Here is a 14,909-nt window from a genome sequence, read left to right on the forward strand (position 1 = left end):
AATGAGTTGAGTCCGTCGGCCTCACCTTAGGGGTACCTGTGCGTCGGAGAAGGGAGGCCGCTCTGCAGCCTGAGCGCGGTTTTCCAGGCGAAGTCGCGGAGCTGGAGACGCGCGGAGGCGTCGGGTTTCGCGCGGCGCCGCTCTCGCCCCGCGCGGGGACGCTGTGAGCCCACCTCCCCGCCCCCGCTGCAGCCTGTGGCTTCCCGCGCCGCTCCAGGTCGGTTTTTGCCGGCGACTCCAGTGTGACTTCCACACTCCCGGGCTCTGGGCACACCTCGGAATTTGCCTCCGCCTCCCGCCTGCTCCCCTTGGGGCCCAGGAAGTCGCGAGCGCCCCAGGGGTCGCCCGAGGAGTGGGCTCGGGACCGCGGGCAGCGCAGCCTGCAGGGGGGCGCCGCCGGCAGCAATGAAGCCATCTTGGCTGCAGTGTCGCAAAGTCACCGGAGCCGGGGGACTCGGGGGGTCCCTGCCCGCGTCCTCTCCCGCCCGGGGAGCCGGTCCGGCCCGCAGGGCGTACGTGGCCCCCGGCCCACGGGGCGCTCTCGGGGGCCGGGGCTGCCGGGCGCTGTCCTCGGGCGGCTGCGAGTACAAGACCCACTTCGCGGCCTCGGTGGCCGACCCCGAGAGGTTCTGGGGCAAAGCCGCGGAGCAGATCAGCTGGTACAAGCCCTGGACCAAAACGCTGGAGAACAGACATTCGCCTTCCACCAGTTGGTAAGTGACGCCTTCGCCCACCCCCCTCTCTCTTGGGTGCCAAGGCTTGGCGTCCCCTGCACCGGAACATGGAGTTCTTTTGGGACAGAGAATGAGACTGGAGATGGCCTCAGACCTTTTAATTTGTGTTTAATTTCAATTTCGTAGTCAGCTCTTTTGCCTTGTCCTGAAGGATTCGGTTACCTATTGTGAGCTCCGCTGCCTATAGACCAGAAATTTACCTGTATGGCAGGGCTCTGCTTAGTTGAGCAAGAGCCAGCCCCCAGGGACAGCACAGTCTAGTGTGGGAAGCAGCCACGGGGAAACAAGTGCAAGAAGAGGGATAAACTAGGGGAGTGTTACCAAGTATCCACACACTCGGAGGAAGAGAGTCAAGGAACGACTTCAATAAGATCACACCTAAGTAGGGTTTGGAAGGGTGGGTATGTCTTCTCAAAGTCGACAAGGTCTAATTATTAAAGTCCACGAGGTGGAACACGGGTTGAAATTTGACTGTTGATATGGTTGCGAATAATTGTGTTGGCTGGAGAGGTGGGAAAGGGGGCTGGTGAGTCAGGGGTTGGTTTGGGAAGGGATTTAGGTATCATGCCAAGTAGCTCGGATTAGGTCCACAGCCCTGTCCTGTATATGAAGCTGCAGTACGGGGTACCCAGAAAGAATGCGCATACAGGTAGGTGGTGCTAGAAATCATGGTAGGAATGAAGTTTTCTGTTTTTCGTTTTCCTCCTAGAGTTGCAGTTATAAGTAGTTATAAACATTGTTTTCATATTGTAACAAACAGATACATTTGTAGAATAAATGTCAAACTTGCCAGAGTATTAAGGGTGAGTCACACAGTCAGAACTCAAGAGTTGTGGCTGCTCTTTGGGCCACGGGCCTTAAGAGTGTGGTTGCTTTCATCAGCCAGCCATTAGGGAGAGATGTTTCCTGTAAAAGTTTGAAAAACACTGCAGGGGGGTTTCCCACTACTATTTCCAAGGTCCCAGCAGTGAGATGGGGGAATGACATGGTCAGGTTTGCATTTGACAAATGCCTTCTTTTTTTTTTTTTTTTTAAACATCTTTATTGGAGTATCATTGCTTTACAATTGTGTGTTAAGTTTCTGCTTTATAACAAAGTGAATCAGCTATACATATATCCCCATATCTCCTCCCTCTTGTGTCTCCCTCCCACCCTCCCTATCCCACCCCTCTAGGTGGTCACAAATCACCCAGTTGATCTCCCTGTGCTATGAGGCTGCTTCCCACTAGCTATTTTACATTTGGTGGTATAGATAAGTCCATGCCACTCTCTCACTTCGTCCCAGCTTACCCTTCCCGCCCCCCCCCCAACCCCGCCGTGTCCTCAAGTCCATTCTGTAGTAGGTCTGCGTCTTTATTCCTGTCCTGCCCCTAGGTTCTTCAGAACCATTCTTTTTTTTTTTAAGATTCCATACATATGTGTTAGCATACGGTATTTGTTTTTCTCTTTCTGACTTACTTCATTCTGTATGACAGACTCTAGGTCCATCCACCTCACTACAAATAACTCAATTTCATTTCTTTTTATGGCTGAGTAATATTCCATTGTATATATCTGCCACATCTTCTTTATCCATTCATCTGTTCATGGGCACTTAGGTTGCTTCCATGTCCTGGCTATTGTAAATAGAGCTGCAATGAACATTGTGGTACGTGACTCTTTTTGAATTATGGTTTTCTCAGGGTATATGTCCAGTAGTGGGATTGCTGGGTCATCTGGTAGTTCTGTTTCCAGTTTTTTAAGGAACCTCCATACTGTTCTCCATAGTGGCTGTATCAATATACATTCCCACCAAGAGTGCAAGAGGGTTCCCTTTTCTCCACACCCTCTCCAGCATTTATTGTTTGTAGATTTTTTGACGATGGTGACAAATGTCTTCTTGTAGAAAGTAGGAACCTGAAATGGAGAAAGACATCTTGACCGGAGACTGTTCTCTGTCACCACCATGCTCTGTCCTCTGTTGATTATTTGGAGCTGTTTACATGGTTTTATCTTTAGAATCTGAGCACATTTCCCCATCCAGTTCAATTTTTCCAGTAGTGTTTCAGAGGCTTTTTCAGATCCTCTCTTGTGTGCTGGACAGTGGCCCAAGCACTCGGTACGCATGCAGCGAAGGGGTACGGGTAGGAGTCATGATGGTCAACAGCATGGTCTCTGGTGCCAGAATTTTGAGTTTGAGTTCTGGCCCTTACAGTTCCTGGCTGTGTGTTCATAGGCAAGTTGCTTAATCTCTCTGTGCTTCAGTTTTCTCATATATAAATGTAGAACTAGTAAGAAGATTATTAAAGGGTTAAGACCAAGTCTTAATGAAATAGACCCTATAAATGTTAGAGGAAGAATAGTTGTCTTTGTACTTTAATACCACAATTATTTAAGAACAGGAAATCCTAGTGTTTCTGAGATCAAAACACAGGATTATTGTCTCGCCTAATAATGTGTTCTCAAAAAGTTCTATGTCCGTATATCTGTCATAAAGTATGGAACTGAAATTATTTACGTGACCATCCTTCGCCTAAAACTGTGTGCAGAGAACCCAATTAAGAAGTCACTGGGATATTCCAAGTAAAAACCAATGAGGGCCAGACCTAAGGCAACAGCAGTGGCAATGGAAAGGAAAGGACAGGTTTCTAGAGGATTAGTTGAAGTTGGTGAGGGCTCAAGGGAGTGCAGAGAATGTGGAAATCAAAGTGTCCATCAAATAGATATTTAAGATCTGGAGATTTTCTCTCTGATGTTTTTTTCTCTTCTTAATTTCGAGTTGCTTGCCTAAATTTTAAAAAATTGTATGCAGGCTTTCCTGGTGGTGCAGTGGTTGGGAGTCCGCCTGCCAATGAGGCGGACGCGGGTTCGGGCCCTGGTCCGGGGGGGATACCACATGCCGTGGAGCAACTGGGCCCTGTGTGCCACAACTACTGAGCCTGTGCTCTAGAGAGCCTGCGAGCCACAGCTGCTGAGCCCGCGTGCTGCAACTGCTGGGGCCCGTGCGCCTGGAGCCTGTGCTCCACAACAGGAGGGACCACCACAGTGAGAAGCCCACGCACCTCAGCACGGAGTGGCCCCCCTCTCGCTGCAACTAGAGAAAGCCTGCGTGCAGTGACAAAGACCCAACACAGCCAAAAATAAAAACAAATAAATAAATTAATTTAAAAAAATTTGTATGCATAAAATGTTCCTTTTTTAATGAGGATTTTTGTCAAAGGGTCCTTGTAGGTATTTTCAAAAATTCAGTACATTGTAGCTCACTGACATTTGACAATATTGTATCTGAATTCTTTGTACTCTTGGAATCACGTGGCTGTACCTGTTTTACAGCAGCCCAACAGATCAAAGTGAATAACAGATAAATCTTTGAGTCTGTATTTATTTTAGCAGTGTGATTCCGTCTTACTAAGGAGTTTGGTTGGCAGAGCAGAGTTGGGGAGGCAAGTAGACATAGCAGACCATACATCTAATCTGAAGCTTCATTCAATAAGTGGTTTCAATCTGAATCCTATTTGCAGATATTTCTCATTGGTTAACATTTTTCTGCAAAGGTAAACTCAAGGGCAGGACAAATGTCTTTTTTTAATTTATGTCCCTAGATTCTAGGACAGAACAGACATATGAGTTTGAAAAGTGATAGTCAGGTAACAGGATACATAGATCTGATGATTTTTGATTCTGTATGTCTTGGGGGGTGGTAAGTGGATACAGGCACAATTTGATGTGAAGGTGCTTTGCTTACTTCTTTTTGAAGCTGGGATCGAGGGAAGGGAGATGTTGACTGCCAAGTTCTTAAGTAAAATGAGGAGGGGTTGCTACAGCTAATTGTTCTCTTCTAGGTGGAGCTGACATAGGTGTAGTCAAGATCTCTGATGCCCTTTGGCTTCCGAGAGGCAAGAGGGATTCTCTTTCCTCATTATAAGCTTGTCTGTTCATTTTTCATGAAAGTAAACTCCCCTCCGAATCTACAGGCCTACCAAAAGCCCCAACACATAAATAGTAATGCATATTAGCTTTCATAATGACGTAAACTACCCAATAGTAGTTTACAAATGCAGTAGTGTGAGCATGGAATAGAAATCTTTAAGGGTGATATACTGGGGACTTTCTATTGTAGGCAATAGCCCTGTAAAATACATTTCTGGGACTGTAATCGCTGAGATCTTTGAAAGACAAATTACATGTAGGTGCTTTAGGAACATGTGAAGAACCACCTTTCCTCACAGTTTGTTGGTTAATTCACATTGTTGACACCTAGCTTTGGGGGGACTAAATTCTCTATTATAGAGACTTCAGTAGAGAACTGCAATATAAGGTGAAGCAATTAGAACTCCTAGTAATTTCTCTAATCCTGGAACAACAGAATGGATGTTTTGGTTATTTTCTCCTGATGAATTAGACATCCTGCTGCCTTTCCTGAAATTGAAATCCAGCTGCCATTCTGAAGAATTAGACAATTCACTTTTGCATGCATTGTGGTTAACTCTTCAGTCTGAGTCATCCCTTATGCTTTTCTTTGGAAGCATTGCAATTCTATTTTAGTTTATTTTTATTTAAACAACATTCAATGATCAGACTCTCACATACTGTTTGGTTTAGAATTTAATATGCATTAACAGTGACTATAAGCTGAAAAGGAAAAGTCTCTGACTAAATGCAGATTATTAGAAAATGATTTCTGCTTGGTTAACATCTCTATAATGGAAATTGTTTAGGTTAACATGAAAGATCTCAGTTTCTTACTAGCTATGAGATAAAGGTTGTTTAATCCCTCCAGGTCTTAAAATGGCTCATAAGTGGTAAAGACACCAATCATTCACTCACTGTGTGTATAGTACAGAGAAAATGATGAAAGAGATAGTGGAGAAACTCACTACACAGCGGCAGGGGAGACATACATTAAATAAATTATTACAAACCTATTTATTTAGAGTTGCAGTAGATGCTATGAAATAAGGGGATTTAACATAATCTTTTCTGGAAGGATCATGGTAGGAGTCTTGAAGAAATGATGGTTAAACTGAGATCACAATGAGTAGAGATTAGACTGAGAAGGAGAGAGGAACATTGCAGACAAAGAAAACAGCACGTGCAAAGTCCGTGAGGTGTGAAGTAGCTCAGTAAATTCTAGAAACTGAAAGAAGGCTAATGAGGCAGGGAAATTATCAAGAAATAATAGAAGAAGAAGAGAGCCATATTGTAAATGGTCTGGTGAGTCTTGTTAAGGATTAAAAATTTCCTGGCACAAAACACATGTCACATAGTGGATGATCAAAACTTGAATTTACTACTCTTCGTTCTGCACTGGAACAAGAAATGTTTGCGTTCAACCCCAGGTCCGCCGCTTGCTTTGGACAGGCTTCAATATCCTTATTGAATAAGAATAAAATAAGAATGATGATAGTATCAATTTCTTAGGATTATAGTGGTGGTGGGGAGTATGTAAAACGTCTAGGACTGTGCCTGACACACAGTACTAGGTACTAATGTCTTTGGAATATATAAGCTAATATGGTCCAGGAAGTTTTCAGGGAAATGATAGCATTTAAACTCAATCTTAAAGTAGGACTTAGAAAGAAAAACACTTCTGTGTGCAGAACGAACATGACAGAGGGACAGCGGTGAGAAAGAACCAAATATGCTTGTAGGATAGAATGAACAGTTGGCTTCTAGTGGTTATTTTGAGTTACTGGTACTCGAATTCAGAAGGTAGTTTCAGGATGGTTTTGGAAGGCTTGGAATAGAAGCTAAGGCATTTGCATTCACTTCTTAGGCTGTAAGTCACAACCTGATTGTAATCCTGCAGATAGGTTTTGTGTGACCCAGGTGCTTTTTGTTTGTTTGCTTTTTAAAGTAGTTGTCAGTATTTAAACATTGGAAGATTTCATCTAAAATATAAATTTCCTTTAATGATTCAGTTTTTGGGGCTTCTCTTAAAAAAAAAAAAGCAGAATATCTGTCAGCAGTGAGTCAGCATTCTTGCATTGCAACACTTGGCTGGAACTGAGTGGCTGCTGTCCCAAGCTAAATTAGACATAGTGAGTGCCTGGCAGTGGGGTGTAGGGAAGTAAAGAAGTTATGGTCAACGTGACAATTGGACTCAGATATCCAAGTGGAGGAATTGATTGTGAAATTAAAGATAATGAGTTGAAAACTTGGCAAGGACTTGTAGAATTATAGATTTGACTGAAATTTGTAAAGAGGTGAGAGCTGAAGCTTGGTGAATGCCGAGTGGGGAGAGAGAGAGAGCAATTTAGAGGGAGAAAGAGGAGAGGGAGACAGAGAAAGAAAAAAATACTAAAAACTGAACTTGGAAGACAAGTAGAAGGGGAAAAAAAAAAAAAAAACCTATGAGAGTGAATGAGGCTTGTTCAAAGAAGTAGAAGGAAGAGCAGGATATTTTTGTGCCATGGAGTAAGAGGGAGAAAAGAGATAAAAATAGGGCAAATCAATAGCGGTAAAGGGCTCTAGAGATGTTTTGAGGCTATTGGATTGAAAGATAGCAGTTTTGACTCAGGGATCCTCAGTGAGTTTTAATAATGTGATGTCAATGGAGAGATGAAAGCCAAAGCCAGCATCTTGCATTACGGGGTGAACTGATGGTAGGCCAAACGAGTCCATGGAGATGTTTGACAGTGACAGGAAGGGGACACAAGATGATAGCATGTGGAGGTGTCTGGGTTACCTGAAAAATAGTTTCCTCACTATCTTTACTTTCCCCTCCTCCCCCTTTAGGAGAATCCTTTGTTTAAAGGCAGAAGTGAAGAAATCTGTGAAATAGGAATCAAGGGAATTTTGCTTATTTTGAAACCTGTTCCCCATCAATAGGACTCCATGTTTTTACAAGTTGAACTTTGTGTGGTTTCTTATCTTTTTTTTTTCTTTAGATACCACAAGTTCATGGAAGAAACAAAATGGAAAAGTCTAAAAGATGGAGTAAAAAGCTACTCAGCAGATCTATATGTTCTTGTTGTATATTGCAGAGATTCTAGTGAGCTAGATATCTAAGCATTTGATTGTGAGTTTGACAGGGAAGATAAGGAGGCAGTTAAAAAAACATGAAAGAACTAAGATTTGTTTATTTGTTAAATTATTCTGGGGTTTCAGACATCATGTCAGTAAGTGGTTCAGAGGGAAGAAAGTTCTTTATCTTGTACTTGCAACTTTTCTGAGTTTGACATTCTTTCAAAAGAAAACAAATAAGGAAAATATAATGTGGATTTTATATAACCAGAAAGTAATTTAATTCCTCTACTGAATTTTGATTCTTTGGCAAACAATTAGTCAGCCATGTTAAGCTGTTTCAGAAATTCAGTCTCTCTCTCTTTCTTTCTTTCCTGTAAAATTTCCTTCGTATTTATCAGGTATTATTAAAATTATATTTAATTCTGGTTTGAAGGTGAGAGTTTTATCTAGAGATGAAAAATGTGTCCCCTTTTGACAAACTCTAAATGAAATGAATTTATTCATAATATTGTGCACAGTACAGGTATATTTAAAATTTAAATTATCATTTTTTATAAATAAAAAATATTTTATTAAGGTACCTGGTCAGCATGAAAAATGGCCTGTTAGAAATACTGTCCCTCAGATAACCTCATCAACAAAGACCAATTTCAAAAGATTGGCCTTATTTTATATTCTAAAGGTCAGCGGCTTGGTGCTGTTCTGTGTGTAATTTTCTCTGTCATGCTGCTGAACGTTCAGGACAGAACAGAGTGAACTACTGGAATGCTACGATTACATAAGCAAGGATGGATTGCCTGACAAATGGCGTAATCAGTGAACAATGGAAATTCAATCAGTTGTGACCAAGTGTGGGAGAAAGTCCAAACTCTTATCACCTCCTGGAAGGTGGCTTACTTTTCCTTTGTTCATGCTATATACTGTTAGTTGAGAAAAAAAAATCCAGTGGTTGAAATTATTTGTTTCTCCTTCTCCTCCTCCTCCTCCTTCTTTTTCTTTTCTTTCTTTCTTTCTTTTTTTTTTTTTTTTGAAGAATTTCTGCTTAAGCAGCAACTCCATGAGGGAGATCATTGCTTTCCATTGTGGTGTGACATTTGAGAGAGAAATGTGTGGGAGGCTAATGAATCTTTGTGATAATATATATGAATGTAATAACTTCTTTAAATTACAGTTTTAGGAAGCACATCTGAATGTAGAAATTAATTATTTAAACCATGTGGTTAGAGAACTTGTAAAAAGTATGAATTATATAAACTTTTGCTGGTATTATGGCCAAATGAGGTAAGCGACAGTGCATAGAAAGAAGTATTATTCTTATACTATCTAGGAAAATTGAAGTTTAAGAGTTTCCAGTTTGAAATAGTCCAGTTGAAAATCTTAGAATAGCTGAAAACAGCTTTTTCAAATACAATGTTAGAGAAGGATAGTGTTTGATTTATAACTTTTAGGTAAGTAGTGAATTTTACTGATTTAAAATGTAAGTTGCTCTCAGTGGAAGAAACGCATCTAAAGTCTGTAGGTCTTTGATTTAAGAGATAACTCTGGACAATAGGAATACGTTCTCCTTAGGTTTTGATGTTAGAATAACAACATTTCCCAAGTATAATTTTTAAGATGTCTCCCAAGTGACATCAGTTAAGTAAAAGAAATTTGGGAAGATTAAGGGAAAAGAAAGAATGCTCAATATCTGCTGTAGACATGATCAATATAGATATTTGTGCAAGAAAAAAATTAGTACAATAAAATGGTAAAAAAATTTAGTAGTCGAAGGGACGTAAAATCATTATTATTGACTGTTTGCTAAAATAACCATAGGCAAATGCATCGGAGCTTAGAAAAATCTACTTTTGCACTAATCTCACTTTGCTTTCTCTCCACACTTTATTAAAGTTTTCATAGCGTTTCATTGATTCTCAATTGAGAATTTAGCGCTTTTCTAAACCACAAATGCCCTGACATTGCCTTCTTCCCAACTCTCCCTGCTTAATCAAGGCTGAATGAAGTTTGTCACTGTTACTAATGGGAATTTGTACGATAAGCCAGCGGTCCCCAACCTTTTGGCACCAGGGACCAGTTTTGTGGAAGACAATTTTTCCATGGATGGAGAGGGCTGTGGGGGGATGGTTCAGGCGGTAACGCAAGTGATGGGGAGCGATGGGGAGCAACAGATGAGGCTTAGCTCGCTAGCCCACTGCTCACCTCCTGCTCTGCGACCCGGTTCCCAACAGGCAGTGGACCTCTACCGGTCCTTGGCCTGGGGGTTAGGGACCCCTGCGATAAGCTATTTTGGTGGGTAGGAGAAAAAAACTCTTGAGGATCATTATTAGTGGAGAAAAACAAACTGATCTGGGTTAAAACTTAGGCCCCACTCTTTGAACAATACATTGTCCCAAATAATTATAAAATGGGGACCGTGGTGGGTATTATTGTTCAGCAATGTCTGTTATCTACTTTTGAGCACACAGGAGGATTGGATTTCCCCACCCAGGCATGGTTATGTGATTAGCTTTGGCTAATGCAACTGGACTAAGGCGTGTCACTTCCTGGTGAAACATTTAGTGGCCAGTGCTTCAATCCTTAGTCCCCTCTGGTCTGTCAGATCCATCGTGGAAGCACCTGTAGCCTGGATTGCTGAGCAAAAATGCATAGATGACAATGCTTCCGGGAGTCCACTTGAAGCCTCAGTAAAGTTGCATGAGTGAGAAGTAAACGTATTTTCAAGTTGTTGAGGGTTTGCCATTGTTACTGTGTGTAATCCAGCCTGACTATCTTTATTGATTGTGAAATCAACAATATATATATAATCTATAATAATAACTTCTAGGACTGTTAGAATGAGTAAGTTTGCTCATGTACATAAATAGTGAGTGTCCAGCATATAGTGAGAACAGCTAAGCTTTATGGTATCCATGCTATGAGCCAGGTACAATACTAAGTACTTGAATTTATTTAAGTACTTGAATTTATTTAATATTTCTAACAACCCTGTGATGTAGGGTACCTTTTATTCTCGTTTAGTGGGTATAGAAATGGAGATACAGAGAGTTTAAGAAACTTGCCTAAACATATAAAACTAGTAAGTAGGGCTTCCCTGGTGGCGCAGTGGTTGAGAATCTGCCTGCCAATGCAGGGGACACGGGTTCGAGCCCTGGTCTGGGAAGATCCCACATGCCGCGGAGCAACTAGGCCCGTGAGCCACAACTACTGAGCCTGCGCGTCTGGAGCCTGTGCTCTGCAACAAGAGAGGCCGCGATAGTGAGAGGCCCGCGCACCGCGATGAAGAGTGGCCCCCGCTTGCCACAACTAGAGAAAGCCCTCGCACAGAAACGAAGACCCAACACAGCCAAAAATAAATAAATAAATTAATTAATTTAAAAAAACAAAAAACAAAAGAACTAGTAAGTAGCAGATCTAGGATTTGAACCCAGGCAGTCTGAATTTAGTGTCTGTACTCTATCTAAATATATACTACATTATATTGTTTCTATAATAATTGTCTTAGTTAATTTTAGTTTTTTTTTTTTCTTCTCTTACCCCTTCTCCACTGAAACCACTAAAAGTAATTTAAAAAATCTGCATCTACATATCAGAAACGTGTGGAAAATATCCCTATTATATCTGGAATAATAGATTGATGTTCTTTGAAAAAATAAACTGTATTTTTTATATAAAATATTTAAAATGTGTACAACAGTCCCAAAAGTGGTGGGAGAGGGGCTTTATATTAATTGTTACCTACTTTAGAAATGTTTCCTGGACAGTAGAAAACAATATTAAGCCCTTCCCTTAAAAATGCTGTGTTGGTTTTCTGGCTTAAGGAAAATCTATAATGACCACATTACTCATTGCTTGTAGTATGCTTTCACATTATTTTTATGAGAACATGGTGATAAATAGCCTAATTAATTCATCTAATTATGAATATTTGAAAATTTTCCTTTCCTCCAACTTCTCAGTAAAAGAAAATGCTAGGACTTGTTGTATGTTTGTAATTATGGCAGTTGTTGATTTTGATTACTTTTTTAATGCATTCAAGTATAGTGTTCTTTGCTGTTTTGCTTTCGCTGCTTTTCATCTTGATCCTAGTGCAGGCGGACAGGCCTTGATAAATGGCATATGTTAAGTGCAGAGGTGAGTTTTTTTAGGAATCATATTGTATCTGTCTCTCTTGGTTCTAATATGAATATCTTATTTTTGAAATCCAGTACAAGGACCATGAGTTGTGGGCTGTCTCACTTACCTGTGTTATACCATAGGTGTTGCAAAACTTTGGGGAACAAATGATCTAAAAATGTTAAATTTTCCGTTGAGTGTTTAGGGGGTGAACCACAATAATATTTGGAGAGTCTGTAATAGATTGAGAAGGAAACTCACATGTGATTATTCTCTAGCTCATGACTAAGCTATTCATTCCTTTCTTTAAAACTGAGGCATGCCTCTCAATAATGATAATAATAACAACAGTAATAACACCCATGGCAATACAACAGCAGTCGCTAATTATGGAGCACTTGCTCTGGGTCAGATGCTATGCTAAGACTATGTATTTTTTGAATCCTTCTGACGCCTTGTGAGATAGGTATAGTTATAATGCATTTTTATGACTGTGTAAACTAAAGGACAGAGAGATTAAGTGACTTGTAATATAGCGGTAGACTTAATTTTTCACACCCATTGGGTCACATGGTAAAAGCCTAATTTTGGTAATGAGTTGTGACTACACTCTTTAACTTCTTCTGTCTGGTTGTCATATGACTGTACCTAGAAAGTACAAAGGAATGAAAACAATGTTAAAATTTTAAAAAAAGTTTAATCAGAGATGTAACTTCCTTTCTCCCATTTGTCTCCTAGGTTTCTATGTGTCTTCCACTCTCCTCTCATTTTAGTGGAATGTAAATCTTCACTGTTTTCCCAGAGTCAACTTGTACATGTCTTCTTGACAAATGGTTCTTTCCTAAAAAGCCCATCACCTTGAATCTTACTTCCCTTTAAGCTAGTTTGGCAAAGAATGCTCAATTCCCATCTCCGTTTAGTCACTATACACCCACTGTATAAGCTCATACTCCACTGATACTTTTCTCTTACCAGTAATTAAAAAAATCACAACTAGGTGATAGAAGGGCAGGGGTCAGATCTCAGTCACCTTTGTTATCTCTGCAGTGGAATGCACATAACCTTGTATATATCCATCAAACTGATTTTACAACTTCACCACATAGAGATTAACTTTCTTAATCCATCTTCTAAATCTAGGTTCTTATGTAAATTACAGGTAGATATTACCTGAATCATCCATCCCACCAAGACCCAAAATGATCCATGAATCTTCTTTCTATCTAGGCATGAGAGGGTCTGAAATTTTCTTGTCTTCATGAGTCTAAGTTTTATTATGAGGCAGTTGGCTCCTTTTGCTTCTCTTCAGCATATTTATCGAGTCCTCAAGCCAAAGACACACATACTGCAAGGAGGGAAATACTTTACTTATATAGTACAGACCAAGTTCCCATGTGAGTATGGACTGGGAAAGTTGTCTTGGCACACATCAGGTTCCAAGAATTTCAGATTTAAGAGTTGTATCAGTATCATGTTACCAGATTATCATTTTTTAATCTTTTTTTTTTTTAGTAAATATCTTAACCAGATAAACCAAATTTTATTTACCAAAGAAAGCCCACTGGTTAAAAGTAATAAAAGACAAATATTATATGATTTCACTTATATGTGGATTCTAAAAACCAGGACAAATAACAAAACAAACAAAAAACTAAGCTCACAGATGCAGAGAACAGACTGGTGGTTGCCAAAGGGGAGGGGGTTAGGGGTAGGTGAAATGAGTGAAGGTGGTCAAAAGGTACAGACTTCCAGTTGCAAGATAAATAAGTCCTGGAATGTAATGGACAGCGTGGTGACTACAGTTAATAATGCTGAATTGCATACTTGAAAGTTGCTAAGAGAGTAAATTTTAAAAGTCCTCATCATAAGAAAAGAAAAAAAATTTGTAACTATGTGTGGTGACAGATGGTACTCGACTTATGGTGATCATTTTACTGTGATCATTTACATTTTACTGTGTACTCAAATATCGAATCATTATGTTATACACTGAAATTAATATAATGTTATCTATGGATTATACCTCCATTTAAAAAACTTAAAAAGAAAGAAAGAAAAAAGTGACAGCTATGAGATAAAAATATTATTTCTCTAGGATACATTTATGGTATTACCACAAATGATAAAAATGTTAATATTTACATTGTTGGGAATAAGAGCTGATCTTAATCTGATAAAAGCTTGAATTTTAGAAAAATGCAAAACTGATTTTATGTTAAAATGTTGAGCTCTGACTGCTCAAGATCTTCTACATATATCTACTCTAAACATCTCATTTCACCCGAATATTTCAAGAACTGCTTGAAATGTAATTTGTTGTTACAGCCTTAGTAGATCCAACTTAATGAAATTTCCTTTCCTTAGTTGAATTAATTTATAAAAGGATTAATTTAAAAATTTATGATTAGAAAAAATTTTTAATTAGGAAGATTTTCTTTTTCTTATTAAATATCTAGTTATTTCAAATATTGTATTTGATGGAAATAATAATACTCAAATCAAAATCTCTTAAATCCTAAAAGATGATTTTACTCTGTACCTGTGTACTTGTATGAGTGTGTGTGCATGCACATATGTGAGTGTGTGTTGAAGTGTTACACAATACAAAATATATTATCACAGTAAGAATAGCACCAGTAATACTCCTTACCATAGTTTTTTAACTTCTCAAGAGAATACGTTCTTAAAGAAGAATTTAGGGAAAGTTAAGTAACTAGCTCATGTTCACTTAGAATGCAGGTGGCAGATCTTGGATGAAAAACCAAATCTGTTAGACTTTAGAGTGTATCAGCTTCTCATTGTGTCATATTTCCTCTCCAGTTAATCCTATTTTATCCTCATACTACTGGTGTTAACAGATTTAAAAACAAGTCAGATGTGCGCACACAGACACACACACACACATTTGTTGACCTGTTAAAAGTGGAGTTTTTTGGCTCTAGAACTTATCCATTCCTAACTCATTTGTTCCTTCATTTATTCTCTCGTTCTTTCTCTTGTTCACTCATCAGATGTTTGAATGCCTCCTACATGCCAGACACTATTCCAGGTGCTGAATGAGAGTCCAGGTAGAGTATAACTTTGAGGTATGATTTCACACATCAAAGGAAAAAA

At 39.6% G+C, this 14,909-nt stretch overlaps 1 protein-coding gene across 4 annotated transcripts in view; it reads left to right on the forward strand.

Annotated features, from left to right (window-relative positions):
* The first annotated feature begins 270 nt into the window (after nucleotides 1–270).
* Nucleotides 271–14,909, forward strand: part of ACSS3 (acyl-CoA synthetase short chain family member 3) — a 142,090-nt gene continuing 127,451 nt past the window's right edge. For 3 of the 4 annotated variants that reach the window (XM_082350744.1, XM_082350747.1, XM_082350749.1), the window contains exon 1: nucleotides 271–713. In XM_082350744.1, the coding sequence (XP_082206870.1) occupies nucleotides 406–713 (308 nt within the window). In that variant the 5' untranslated portion in view covers nucleotides 271–405. Of the gene's footprint in view, nucleotides 714–14,806; nucleotides 14,882–14,909 lie in introns of all 4 variants that reach the window. The other variant, XM_082350746.1, reaches the window with a different exon arrangement.

Source organism: Balaenoptera borealis (genome assembly GCF_965194805.1).
Source record: "Balaenoptera borealis genome assembly, chromosome: 13".
NCBI classification, from domain to species: Eukaryota; Metazoa; Chordata; class Mammalia; order Artiodactyla; family Balaenopteridae; genus Balaenoptera; species Balaenoptera borealis.